Source organism: Rhamphochromis sp. 'chilingali' (genome assembly GCF_963969265.1).
Source record: "Rhamphochromis sp. 'chilingali' genome assembly, chromosome: 13".
Classification (NCBI taxonomy): domain Eukaryota; kingdom Metazoa; phylum Chordata; class Actinopteri; order Cichliformes; family Cichlidae; genus Rhamphochromis; species Rhamphochromis sp. 'chilingali'.
In genome coordinates this window covers 34,102,081-34,117,198 of record NC_137940.1, presented here as the reverse complement: position 1 = coordinate 34,117,198, position 15,118 = coordinate 34,102,081, and the positions used below count along the sequence as shown (strand labels likewise).

General features: G+C 36.3%; 1 protein-coding gene across 2 annotated transcripts in view; it reads left to right on the top strand.

The window, feature by feature from the left end:
* Positions 1–3,599, top strand: part of LOC308408917 (uncharacterized protein) — an 81,132-nt gene extending 77,533 nt beyond the window's left edge. For both annotated transcript variants that reach the window (XR_013973867.1, XM_080901398.1), the window contains one exon: positions 3,492–3,599. Coding sequence is in view for 1 of the 2 variants with exons in the window: in XM_080901398.1 (XP_080757524.1) it covers positions 3,492–3,497 (6 nt within the window). In the remaining variant the exon portion in view is untranslated. The remainder of the gene's footprint in view (positions 1–3,491) is intronic.
* Positions 3,600–15,118: the final 11,519 nt, after the last annotated feature.

The window sequence follows — 15,118 nt, the reverse complement described above, 5'->3', positions numbered from 1 at the left end:
CCAGACACATTTCACAAATATCACACATGACAACTTGTGATGCCACCTTACTGATGTTTCCCATGAAAGGTCTCTCACTAACAACAACATCCTATTGATCTTCAGCACCATTTTAACAACCTCCTCTCATCCTCTCACACATACACACCTGAGTGGGTATGGATTGAAAATGTTAGCGGTTAGCGGCTAACTTTGCCAACACATCCTTTGGTACGTCTGTCAATTAAGCCCAGTCATTGTAGGAGTGGCACAAGAGCAGATCTGGGCAGAGAGAGAGTGATGATAATCAAAGGTGTAAATAACGGCTCATTTCGTGGTGCAGAATTAATATGCAGGACTAACATTTTTGTCCTTATTAAAAGGATGAGAACTCAAAACAAGAAATAAACTTCTTGGATTAAAATTTTGTGTTTAATTGGATAGATGAAAGGAGCAATTAGTTGCAGTTGAGTTAAGTTCTTTTTTTTCCCCAAGTCAGCTCATCTTAATTTATTTAAAACAAAAAAGGGAAATAGTAATAATGCATTCATTCACTTCTTTCATATTTATTTCACATTTTTATAGAACGCCACTGCAATTCATTCAACAGTTCGGCTATCGAATATCTTTCATTTTTCTATTACGTTTGAGATCATAGTTCAAACGAACTATATTCTCTTACTATGTTTTCCTTTTTTTCTATTCACACCTGTCTGGCCTTTTAAACAAAACAATAGCTAACATATTTGCCACAAACTTTATAACAGTTTTTACTGAGTTGCTTTAAATTTTAGTTATATTTCATAAACTGCATGCATTTCAGTTTTTTTTTTTACATGAAGATTTATGGTACTACTGTTGCTTTATACTGAGCGTTTTTTTTATCTACTGAAATGTGATGAGCAAAATACACTTTCAGTGTAATGCAGTACAGCTCAAATGCACATAAGACTACAGCCTGCTAAGCTGCTGTTAATACTCATGCCGTTTAAAAGAAATTAAAACAACATTAGTATCAAAACACTGAATTATATCCTTGCTGCCAGTAGATTTAAATTCAAGGCCATTGTATTAGCCTACAATATAGTTAGGTAGTTAATAGTATAGTATTTTATCCCAGTGTAAACAATAAACTCCTAAATAAGTAGGCCAACATTGTTTGAGTTTATTTTGCTTCTCTGAAATATTACAAAAAAAAGCCCAGACTACAGGTTAATGAGAAGTTCTAATTTCCCAAAGATCATAGGAGAGATAAACGCCCACCTTTTTAGTTCCTCTCTGGTTATTTCCTCTTTGCTGGCTCTACATTTGTAGGCATGAGATGCTCGTTTTGTAGATATACAATTTAAACCGAGTGATGCTGGTGCTGTTGTAACGTTAAAGGATATGTTTCTTGTTGTGGAAAATGGGTGAGATGACTGGTAGTGTCGTTCCGTTATTGCACCGACCTTACTCATCAGTCAGAAATCAAAGCTTTGACAGTTGCCAACATTAAAGGGCTGCTTCTGGCACGTCTTGTGCCAAGAGGCTTCTTTATGCTGAGCATATTAATATACTGTAGGTCATGAGCAGGCTCATCTGCTGATCATGTATGAGAAGATGGATACTCTCGAGCCACACCAGGCACAGATCCAGCCAATATTCTTGCTGGAATATAAACTCATCCACTACAAGTGCACTAGCTGGCTACTGAAATGACTGAAGTATTATGACACAGTTTTTTAATCAACCAGGAATTTAAAGTAGAGCTCCTGAAAAGTAAAAAGCAAACCTGAGTTTAACTGAAAGATCCATTGCTGCAAAAAAATAAATACAATCACTTCTTCCTGGTGTCACATCTGTTTGTAGAAAAGAAAGTGATTCAACAGTACAAGCTAATCTTATTGTTAGTTGCATGTTGTGTACAGGCCATAAGCTCATATTGTTATTACAGGCTACTTTTGGGTTTTGATTTCAGACATTAAAAAATAATAATTCAAATGTAAACGCTTCGAGTTTCAGACCTTGTCACAAAATAACCTTTCATTTTTAGTCCATGTATCCACATTGAGGTATTTTGTCGCTACGTTTTTTCTCCACGCGGTTTGGAATTTTGACTTGGGCAAGCTATCTGTTTATCTGCACACGCAACAGAACTTGAACCGACTCTTTTTAGCATTAAAATAGTGTCTTAAAATCTCAAGGAAGTCAGAGTTAGCAGCGAAGCTAACAGCTGTAACTCTTTGATTTGCCGCTTCAGCCACACATTTATGATCATTAAGGCAAATGTAACTTGTGCCCACTTATTACCTGTAATTAATTCTTGCTGACTCTCAAGTAACTACTCATCATTTTTAATTTTAGTCCAGTTTGGAGTAAGTTTAGACATTAGATGTAAAAATGTTGAATTCTTAGATTTTTGCAGATAATTTGGCCTGTTTTGAGATTTAAAGTGTGTATTATTAGAATTTATATTGACACATTTTTACTTCTACAATGAGCCTGTCTGTCTAGGCGAACAGAAAAAGCAAAGCCCATTCATCCTTCTGAAACCGCGTGCACAACTTCTACCGCTGACTGCTGCTTCACAAAATCACCAGCGACGAGTGCTGTTTTGCAAGGGGCGGTGTCTCTCAAAATTGAGATGGATGGTTTACAAAAAATATGTGAAACATAACATGCATGTTTCATGATGTCAGTGACAAGACATGGCACCATGTCTCCTGCAATGTAGTTTGTGCCTTTACCAGAGTATCTTAATTCCTGTGCAGAGACTGTGATTTAGTCTTTTTTGTGTGTACCGGGACATGTTTATGGGCTAATAGGCCTTTGTTAGTAGTACTCTATTTATTTAATACAATTGTAGTGTGAACAGGAGGAATAATAAACAGGCTGACTAAACATACGATTCTTCTTTTGGGCTGAGAAAACCCTGTGTAAGGACACAAAAGGGGGACGTTTCCACAGCGGAAAGTAAATTCTTTTGAAGTGGAACTAATCATCTGAGGGATGGTTTTCGTTGTCCTAACAACGCAGCTGAATTGGAATGAGCCTTCTTTTTTGTGGAAGATATGTTTTCTTTTTTTCATTCAGAACTGATGATGATAGCAGTTTCACGCCCTGTCCACCCACATTGTCCGTCCAAACTTCTTTGCAGATAAGTCTTTACTCGGAGACGCCGAACACATGGCGGGTGACTCTTGGACTGTGACGTCAGCCTCACTCTTGTGTCTCCCAGTCTTTCTCTTTTTTAAATACCATTAGAATGAAAGGGGAATCTCACAGCAAATCCTTGTCAATAACAATTCTTTCATAGTGCGAATGGATCAAGACTTAAAAAATACCCCATATCATAATATATCATCTTTTATATTATGATATGGATAATATGATGCATTCCTCTTTAGGTTAAGGTTATTTAAGTCAGGTTTTATCAAAATAAACATTTATGTTTTATAGAAATTAAAAAATATGAAGGTAAAAAAATTAACTAAAGTTACATTTCCTTCTTATGTTTTTTTCTTGTTTTGCAGTATTGAAGGCTCTTTTCAAGATGAGAAAAAATACTTCAGGCATCTTGTTGAAGTTGTGTGTGTGAACATCTTGAATGCTGTCATAAAAGCTTCAATTAAAGATCTTTACTCAGACGTTTTGTCTTTATTTACATTTCTGTTGTGACAACAAAGTCTGAAACAGTGGATTGCACATGAAATAATAGTTGAAAAAGATTTTGATTATTTATTGTTGTTGTTTATTTTATGAGCTAAACTTGGCCTAAAGTAAAATAAAAATTTTTTCCTATATCACTATGATGAAAAAACAAGAAAGGAGAGTAGAGAAACTTAAATCATCGACCTGGTAACATTTGCATGCTTTGAAAGTCAGTCAAATGATAAAGGTCTTAATTAAATCTATACAGAGAAAATTAAATGTCTCTTTACAAAGGCTTTGATAGACAATTATGATAAATACTGTGAACTGTTATTCCTATAATTGTCCATGCTACTCATTCTATTAGGTAGTAAAAGGTTGGATTAAAGTGGACTGTTCTTTCTAAAGATAGCACTTGTTCTTTACAAACTAAGTAAGCAATTATTGACTGGAAAGATGAGATCTGGCAATGATTCACTGTGATATAATCTTTTGTCTAAAGCTGGAGGGGTGTAGCTGTATGTTTCAGCTTGTGTCCAGCGTCTTCTCATTTGCGATCCAGGAACTGAAAAGGGTAACTTTGGCCTTATGACCTCAGCCTGAGAACTGTAAATCTTTCTTCTTCACACAAGCTGTATTGCTTTGCCTCTCCTGAGTTGTAAACTACTGGCCTTTCTGCTAGTCCTATAGCCATCCAGCCATTTTATTGTCTCAGTAGGGATAGTGAGTTCAGGCAGTAGTCATCGACCAAAACAGAGGTGAACTGTTTGGGGAAGCCTCTTGGTGCTGTGCTAACTTTTCAGTCAGACCTGTCGAGTTTGAGGGGAACAAAGCAAATGCAGACTTGTAGATTTGAGTATATATTAGGCAAAGCAATAAACAAAAGCTCCCGTTATGTTTGTTGCATATTAAAAAATAGTGAATTTTATGTGAAATGTGCACGATTAAAGATTTTGACTGAATTAAAACATCAATTATCTGTAAAATGTGAATGGACCACAAATTAGGATTTAACAGTCATCAGATGTCTTTGCTGGACTCCAAAACTTATGAGTCTTATTTTTAACATTTAGACTTTTTCAAACCTTCTCTACTGTGTTTTCATGTTGATTTCAAACCCTCCCTACTGTGTTTTTTTTTTCATGTTGATTATATGCAAACTTTTGATGGTGATTTAAATCTACATTATTTAAAACTTTCCCCATGGATGATTTATTGATTGCAATGTTGCACTTTACAAAGAGGAACATCCAAAGAACAACTGGAGCCTGATTTAAGTCACAGTATGTTGTAAAATTGTTAAAAATGTAATAAATCAAACTGCTTTTCATTACTCCAAAAAAGCAGCCTGTTGGCGGTAAAGCCATGAATGTAGCCACAGATTTGGCAAACAAATTAAACCCAGTGTGAGTATGTGTTGATAACTGCAGTGAAGTATTTGTATTAGTGAGAAGCAGGTGGCAGCCAAATGAGCAAAGTTGTTCTCAGTCAAAAACTATTTCAAGCTCAGCACAGATTTGTACTGAGAAATCATAAATCTACATGATGTTCAGTTAATGCCAGCTAGTCACACACCAATTAATGCGAATTTAGGTGGCTTTTACAAGATTTGGCAGCGATGTGATGTCACACAGGGGTGGATCCCTGGTTGCAGTGACAAGAGAAGACAACTCTTTCTTCCATAGGAACACAGAAACAGCAGGATGAGTCATGATTCTTTTTTGTAAGCGGTACAACAAATTTTCAGAAGATGAATCATTTTTGTCTCCACACTGTTTGCCTGCTGTATGCTGCATATTCTCTGCTAAAGCCTCACCAGCACACTCTAGTACTGACTGGAGCAGGTTAAGGCAGGACACAGTAGATAAGCACGTGACACACTTGAATGTAGGCCACTTTTAGTTCTTGTTGGGTAGAAGAGAAATTCAGCTCTTTAGAGGATACAAACTTAGAATCCTCAAGGAGCCTCATTTCTTCTCCTTCCAGCTCGAAATTGGCTCTTTTTAATGCAACTGAAAGCTCGCTGTTTTACAGGCACGAATAAAGAAGCGGATGTCCTAGAAATTCAAATGTTGTTTGCAATGGCCGTGCCCAGGAATACATTTTCTTGTCAGAGTGATTGATCAGCTATATTATAGTATCTTCGCATCCTCCAACTGTCCATTGGCTTGCTGGTATTTTTGTCATTTTTACATGCCATGCGGTAACTGGTTGCCATTGTCATCACGGCAGACTGGGAGCCGGGGAGAGGACGCCAGTGCTGTGCCAGTTGGCGCAAGTAGTGAAAACACAAGGCAGACACAGCACAATTCTAATTTTCATCGTTCCAGACACGAAGGTCACTGCTTTGGCACCTGTAGTTTTTACATGTTTGGCTAGTTATTGACTGAGTCCATGTACTTTGGATGTATGTGTAAATTGAACTGATTTATTCCTGTATAAATTATGAAAGTGTTGATTTTCTTCTCATTAAAAAAAAAAGAGGTCAGGTTATCCATGCACAGTTATGTAACACAGGGTGATTTAGGGCCACTCTAGTGATCAACTACAATAGTACAAGTCTATTAATAGGACACACTAGTAAATAGATAATTACAAATCTTGTGATATACATTTATTTTTCTGAATTATATAACACCGTGTGTAAAGAAAGAAAAATTGTTTGTTCACAAGAGGCTCATCGTGATTGTTATTTAATGAGTTAGCTCTTATGCCCCAGTTCTGTTAAAGAAAAAAAAATCAAAGAAATGCAGCTTTCTTCTTTGCTATGCTGCACACACAACACAGGAAAATGTGTGTACCTTAGGTTATTGTATGGCTTTATCAGTTTTCTTGTAGCTCTTAAGCCTGTAGATATATTCTCCTGGTGGTGCTTTGCTTAGCACACAATAGTTCTGCAAATATCAGGGGCCAAGTCATTATCTTCTGCTCAGCAGGTCACATTATTGGAGTGTTGAACTAATGATATGTAATGAGCTCTCTGTGACACATGTCTAGCCACCCTTACTATCGTGGGGCCCATTAATAGATAACAGCATCATAATTAGCTTCGTTGGGAAGCCAAACCTAAGCTTATAAATATATCAAACAACAGTTAAGTTGCGTAACTGCAATGTATGCAGTTCTTATATTTTGTTTTCTTGTGTGTATGGTATTTTGATGAAAGTATTGTGTTCATCGGCACAGCTAAAAATTGCTAAGTACTATGACAGGCACTGATACCGTGTACTGTATAGTATACACAATACCAACAAGAGCGTTTTCAAAGTGTGGACATGTATAATTGTCTACAACTACTTTTTCTTTTTAAACAAACAATAATCTATGGCTAACAGAGCGTCTAATCATTATTGTCAGTGTTTTCACTGTGCTCAGTAAATTGAAAGCCCGGGACACAAATACATGGCTGTCTTAAAAATTTATATTGGAAATGGTTTTGATGTTGTACCCCACTGCAAACACTTTCAGCCTTCTGCAGGTCTCCTAGCAACAGCAAACAAAGGCAGGACCCATCTCAAGTTTCCCGTGGAGCGGCCAGTCCGGCGTGCCTTTGATCTTGACTGGGAAAATAGCTGAGTGGGCACTACTCGCATTTGTCTTTCATTTACTCCAGCACCCCCACCCCCTCCCAAAATGTTCACTCAAACAGCCAAATCTTTATCTGTCCGCAGCAACCAATACCCCTCTTGGATAATCAACCATAGCAAGAGAAGTCATTGATGCACTGTTTAGTCAAAATTGGACGTTTTTGTTTTGGAGCACAGCTGCTGCAGCTATCATTTGTGGTTCCATTGCAAGAAAACAAAAGTGTAAACCCAGATAGTTTAATCCAAGACGGTTTAACCCTTGTTTCCATTGTGTCAAAAGTGTCAAAAAAGACTTACCTCAAAATTTATGAACCTATGCCTTGGTACTTTTGAATGAAGCCGTTTATCTTCCATTGCAAGAAAATACAAGTGAAACCCAAGATTGCTTAAACCAAGATAGTTTAGCTGTTTTTGCAGCGTGTAAAAAAGGACTCACCTCAGAATTTATCTGTCCATGTCCTTGGACTTTGGGACAAGGAACACATGAAGCATCTAAAACATTTTCATTCTTTTCAACTTTATAAACTCAAAGCACTTGTCTCAATGCCAAAAGGATACTAAGCAACCAGCGTGGATTTTGCAAGTCTCTGGGCTGACACAGTACAGGAGAGTGCTCCCATTTAAATTCAACATTACAAGTCTAGGCTGCACATGGGGAAAAAATATTTAGGAAGTTTAATAATGCTTTCGAAGTAAGTCTTTGGAATCAAAAATGCATAACTCATGACCAAGTAAATGCAACACATCTTAAGGCTATTTAATGTTATCTTACTCTGCTCTGCTTTCATCCAAAACAGCTCAGACAGCTCGAGAGATTAAACAAATTGAAGTGTTACACACTGTTTTGGTGTAATTTACTGTAATTGATGTTTCTATCTAGTGCTGAGGCCTTCTGAAGCAATTGCTTGTGTTTGTAGGAAGGCATACAACCCAGTGGGATGTATTGACTGAGGCTGTTGACTAATACTGCTATATTGGCATGTTTTAATGCTCTCCCATTGTTTGACTAACAGACTCCGCTCTAAAGTTAAAGCACACCTTGCACACTGCAGAAAAAAAAAAAAAAAGGATATCAGTGTGTGTTTTATCACTTTTCTTTATCAGAGATGACATAGAAACAAATTTCTTTTTCGTTTGGTATCTTAATAGGTTAGCATCTAGCTATAATATATGCTATAATAACCTAGCTATAATATATGTTTGGGGTGTATCTTAGAGTCAGAATACTAACATTTTTTGTTATAAAAGTGCTGAAAGAGGTTTTGTTAAAAAAAACAAAAACAATATTTGCTCACATACCTTTTGTGATTTCATCCTTCTGTGATGGATACCCCATGGTGCTCCCATTGCCATATTTGCCACATTTTCGAGTGTTATCTTCAGGTATAGTTACACTAACATTGTCTGTACGAACAAAAAGGCTTCTGGTCTTATTTTTTGATGTAGTTTTCTTCCTCTGGAGCAATTTCCACAACCAAACTTCTGTTTCCTGTTTGAACATCCACACGTCTTCGCACAATACGGACAGAGATCACTCCTGAAACTATGGTAACACTGTCCTTGTATGGACAGAAATTGTTTCAGTATTAAAACACAGTTTTAAAATGAAAGCATATTACTGTAAATATAGCCTTCCGGTGCTTAGAACGTTTTTTTACTTTTAACCCACAAACTCCTGTGTTCTTGATTATGTGATTGTTGCTTATCAGAATCAGAATACTTTTCTAATCCCTAAGAAAATTATGCATGTTATCCTTGAAATGCAATAATGTGCAAGAACAATGTGTCCACATCTCCAGTTATACCACATTGTGTTGCATATGTGGTCCATAAATGTACCACAAACTAACACCCAACAACAAGCAAGTGATCAAAATTGGGACTTGATGAAGAACACAGTAGAGATCACGAATGAAGCTATACAGCTATAAGATACATTATCGTACTGTTACAGAACTGTAACTCCACATCATAGTTTTCCCCAGGACTGCTGAGTTTGGTAAATAACCACGTGTTTACTGACATATTAGCTAATGTGAGTGATATGCTTTGAAAAAAGTAAAAATGAATACATTTGCAATTTAAATTCATACATTTAATACAACTGTAACAAGACGTGCAACAAAACTTGCTTAATGTACCGAAAGTGAAAGTGCAGAAATGGTTATATATGATGTTAACTGATCATATAGTGATGTATTAATCGATACAACAGCTTGAATGTTGTAGATTTTTGGATATGATTTGGATCAGATAGGTGATTAGTTCAAGAACATCACATGTTTTATTTGTAAAACTTAATTTGTTAAGTAACAACAAACCATAGATTAAAAAAAATGCAATGTAATAAAAATACAATTTTAAATTGAAACGTGATGGAGTAAATATCAATAAAGAGAAATAAAAGTACCTGAAAATTGTCTAAGGAGAAACAAATTAAATGTAGAGTCATGCAATATAAGGCTTATCTTCAGAAATGGTGATTACATTATGTGGTGAAATAGGGAAATAGTTTTGATTGACAGTGCAGATGCCTTTGTAATTTCAAGACTAAAAGCAAACATGAGAACTTTGATTTAAGTATATTTGGTAAATATACTGATGCCAATAGTTTCACACTCAAAAGTCTAAACAAACACTGCAGGTTGTTTGGATTTATTATTCCATTTAGACATTATCACAACAATGTCAGCTCAAATTTTGTAGATATAGTTCTTCTCATAGTGCAAAGGTGCACTATTTCCAATTAACCTAAAAATGGGAAATAAATATTTTACCTAGTACTGTTTTGTTAGTTGTATTATCTGTCATTCCTGTTGGTGAGTTTTTCAGTGTCTTTAGCAACTGAAAAAAAACTCCCAACAAAAAACCATTTCATCTGTTATAGATGGTTGTTTTCAGGGAATACTTGTTCTAGCTGGTTCCTATTTTGAGTCGTCAAAGCAAAGGTTCTGTAGGAGTGCAGTTTTTTTTTTCATTCCTTCAAGATCCTATTATGGAAGCATGGAAGTTTTTTTTTTATATCTTGGAATTGTAGGGAAAAAAATGCCCCACCCTTGCCTTCAGCTGCCTGTATTCTTCTCTACAAACATGTTACACACTGAGAAAGAAGTCACAATATTTAATATATAGTCACATTTTTTTCCAGGTTGAATAACAAAACAACAACAACAAAAGAGGTTGTGATCTAATACAGAAAATTTGAAGTGCTCAGACAAGGAGACCTTTACCTTTCAAGCTACCTTCTGACCTGGAAAAGCCAGAGTAACGTTTCGTTTTGCATCTCACCTTCAAGAACTCTTTACTAGCTAAAATAGTTCTTCTGGGAAGAAAAGGAAAACATTTGAAGTAGATCTCTCTTCTCCCTCTTTCTCTTCCCCCAAAACCCATTTGAAGCCATTTTAGCATTTATATATAGTATATTTATGATTCAGAATCCTGTGCAAAAAGACTGTTATGGCATCAAGTATCATCACATTACCACTGACAAAAAATAAAGCATGTCTTCATGCTTGTCTGCACCAAACCCCACTTGGAGTACCCTTCTGATGACTGCTTGTGCCAACTGACAACAATGTTGGGGTGGAAAGAATGTATTAATATCCTCTTGAGCCCTAAGCATGAACATTTACTGTCACCGTTATTTATCCACTTATATGCTTACCAAATATAGGTGTCCTAAGAAGTAGTTTAGTTACTGGAAGCATTTCAGTATTTTTACCTTAATGTAGCAACGAGGTGGGACTCTCTCTGTAAAAAAAGAATCATTTCTGTTTTCATTTAATAAAATTATCAGTTGAATTGCTTTTTTATTAACAGCAGCTTAGGGTGCAAGTTCATTGTGCTGGAGGACATTAATGTATGAAAATAAGTTGCGATGTCTTTAAATGTAAAAACACACACTCTTATACACACCATCCTCAAAATTGCTTTCTTAGAAGCTGCAACTCACTTTTTGTGCACTTAACTTTTCAGATTTGAATCCAGATAAATTCTTAAACTAGTTTTTGGTACTTTTTATTATTTTCTTTTTGTATTACAGTTTTAAGCATTTCTTGAGGACACGTGTTAATTGTTAACCTGCTTTAGATGACAGTGTTGGTTGTCTAGCTGGATTTCTGTTATCTACTTTACTACAACAAAAGGTAGATATGTTTTCCACCACACTGTTAAAATTGCCAACTTCAGTTGTACATCTGTCAGTAGAAACAGGATGGTGTTGTTTATGGTTCATCAGCTGATTGGATCTTGGGTCTTTCTGGCTTAAAGGATAGTATTTCTCCTATCCTTTTCAGGATTTCAAGTGCCATGTCTTTCTTAAATAGTCAGAGTTATTGCTCCCCCTCTGCCAGTCATGAATACTCTACTTGCCTGCTACCTAATAGCCTACTCCACCACCCTGTGCCCAGGAGATTTCATATGTTTTGTGGTTTCACACAATCTAACAAGTGCCCCATCTTGCCTGATCCTTGTTAATATAACACATGGCAGAATACAGTGAAATTCGCATGTGAAGAAAATTAATGAATCTTCTCAACAAACCAGTTTTGATCTTTCAAACCCAACTAGAGCCAAAACAGAAGCCCTCTTACTCTCAGAGGCCCAACGTGATGCTTTCAGTCCCTGTGGAATTTAAAAAGGGAATGGAAGCTGGCAAAGAAATTTCTCAGCAAAGTTGTCTTCTTCTCTCTCCTAAATTTGCCAGTTTTCAAGAGCTCATCAGTGTGGGCAACAGGCTTGGGAAATAGAACCCTTAGATACAGATTAATTTCATCCTATAGTTCCCCCACAACCTGTCTCCTTACAAAATATGATGATGGACAGACCTAGAGAAGGTCTTTGCAGCCAGCCACCTTACTTGATGTATTCTCCATGGCAATCCTTAACCCCCCCCCCCCCCCCCCCCCCCCCCCAAAATGACAAAGGGATGAATGGTCTAATGATAAGTGCAGAAAAAGGCATGTAAAACCTTTCTCAACATACTGCTCTACTGGCTGCAACAGTGGAAGCCTCCAGTTTGGTTAACAAATACTGACTCAGCTTAGTATGGAAAACAAAACCTGGAGAGTTTTGTTCAAATGCTTAATCACTGACTTCAGTCAAATAGAGGTATTTAACAAGTTAAATTTGAAATATTTGAAATATTTCTAATATCTCCACTTCATCTAATTGCCCATAGAGAGTGATGTGTGTTACTTTACATAAAAGTGCAGGAACACAACAATATGCTTTCTGACCTGTTTTGGCTTACAGCCTTCAATCCCTGGCTTCTCCAGTCTACATCTCACATATCCTTGGGCGAGATACTAACCCCCATCGGATTACGGATGTGTGTCGTGTTAGATAGAAAGCTCTTACGTAGAAAAAGAAGAGAAAAAAGTGCTTGTGTGAATGGGTAAATAAGGCAAGTTGTATAAAGTGCTTTGAGTGCTCAGGTAGAGTAGAAAACCACTATATAAGAACCAGTCCATTTACCATAACTATCTTTCCAACCTCCATATTTTCTGTAAATAGCATAAAGGCATCTATAAAATATGATTGTTATGATCTTGGCTCACAGGTCTTTGTCTCGTGAAAGAAAAAAAAGAGCAAAAAAAGAAAAAAAAACCCAAAGAAAAACATAAGTGAGCAAATATGGAACATAGAGATCGAGACCTAGAATCATTAGTGGTAAGCATGATATTGCTTTTCTGGCCCAATTTGTAATCTTAAGACATTAGCTTGTGAACACCTAATTTATAATTATCTGGAAAGTAAATGTCTTTTCAAATAATTCCTTTTAGAAGGGACAGCTATTCAAGATTCTCAGTGTCAAGAGCAGGGACAAAGCACCTGTCAGGGCACAAGGGTAGAGTGTAGAGAAGGGAAGGTTAAGGGCTGGGTGTATTTCTTTCAAGCCCTTTACTTGAACCCACGCTTTAATTTCAATCAGCAGTAGATTCTAAAAACTTCATATATAAAATCATGAATAAAACCTGCCAAAGAAGCTCAAATTTTGCTGACTTTCTCCATAACCTCCATAAGTTTTTTTTTCTCTTTCCCCTAGAAGTTGTACTTCTACCACCATCTTTGCTCTTGGGGAATTTTTCTACAGACTCCAACTTAGGTTTCTTTCAGTGTCATGTCTGTTCCTTAAGATTTCTTTGGTTGGTGTACTTGTACCTTGTCTGGAAGCAGATCACACACTGTGTTGCCGCCACTTTGCATACTTACTCATGAAATAAAGCGGGAACCTTAAAGAAGAGTGCAATGTTTAAGTTAAGAGAACAAAATCATTTTTACACTTAATTAACTTTTGTTTTCTTTAGATAGGATCCAGATTAACACTCAAAAGACCCTCATAAGATTAGTGGATGTATTAATCATGTAAGCTGAAGTTATGTACTTTTAATGTATTATTACTGTTTAAGGCATACATGGTAATAGTTGTCGTTAGTATATAAATTATTAAATGGTTCTTGGATACAGGCTTGGGAAATAGAACCCTTAGACACAGATTAATTTCATCCTATAGTTCCCCCACAACCTGTCTCCTTACGAAATATGATGATGGACAGACCTAGAGAAGGTCTTTGCAGCCAGCCACCTTACTTGATGTATTCTCCATGGCAGGAAGGCAATCCTTAAACACCCCCCCCCCCCCCCCCCCCCCCAAAAAAAAAAAAAAAATGACAAAGGGATGAATGGTCTAATGATAAGTGCAGAAAAAGGCATGTAAAACCTTTCTCAACATACCGCTCTACTGGCTGCAACAGTGGAAGCCTCCAGTTTGGTTAACAAATACTGACTCAGCTTAGTACTTTTAATGTATTATTACTGTTTAAGGCATACATGGTAATAGTTGTCGTAGTATATAAATTATTAAATGGTTCTTGGATACTTCAGATATACATGTTGATAAATGTTATAGATACATAAATGATTAAACGGATTCTTGTTTTTCAGCGTACACACTACCTCAGATGCTATGGTCCAGGCATCCTTAAATTTACCTATAATAAGCCCCTAATAATCTAATTTACTTTAAATATCAAGTTCAGAGCAAACAGTATTTTTACATGATATTAAATGTTTTATTTTGTGTTATATGGTAAACAACTTATTGGAGGTGAGTGGCCAACCACAGATGGTCACATTCCCACTCAATCATTGTACCTGCATAATGTACCACTGTTGAGAGCTAAGGGTGTCGGAGTGGGAAAGGGTGATTCAAACCATTGTAAAGCAAGAGTGAGTTGGTGTCAATCATTTGAAAACTAAAGAAATTTAATAAATGTAATCAATACAAGTGCATTTATTAATTTTTTCTTATTAATATTTCTAAAATAGCACAGTGGCTATAAGGGACATTTTATACCTATTTTAAATGCAGGTACACCAATAGAATCAAGGTGTTACAAACAGGAAAATCTGGCAAAAATGTAAGGGTTGAACATTTGTAAATATATGTTTATTGAAAATATTATTGAATAAGTGGATCGGTGTACATAGACCCTCTAAGGTAAATACTTTGTTACCTTACCACATCACTCTAAAATGTCGAACTTGCTTTTGACCTCAAAAAAACAACAAGTTTTACTAAGGTACTTTAAGGTATTTTCACTATGTGTGGCAGAATGTTATTAGGAAAAATAAAAAGTATTTAAAAATCTTACTACTGAAAATTCTTGGGCCCTCTTTTGAAATAGATTGACTGGACTAAAAGGCCCCCCTACTGGGTATATAAAGAACGCTTAAAGCTTTCGTGCCTATTTAGAGTAATGCGCCGACATTTTACACCATCTCAATCTGTCATCCTATATGTTGTGTACACATGGAAGAAATCAGTGTCTGTTTGTGCCATATAGAATCTTTAATATATGACATTTCTAGAGAGGGAAAAAAAACCCAACAACAACAATCATGGCACAGACGGAGTGGGG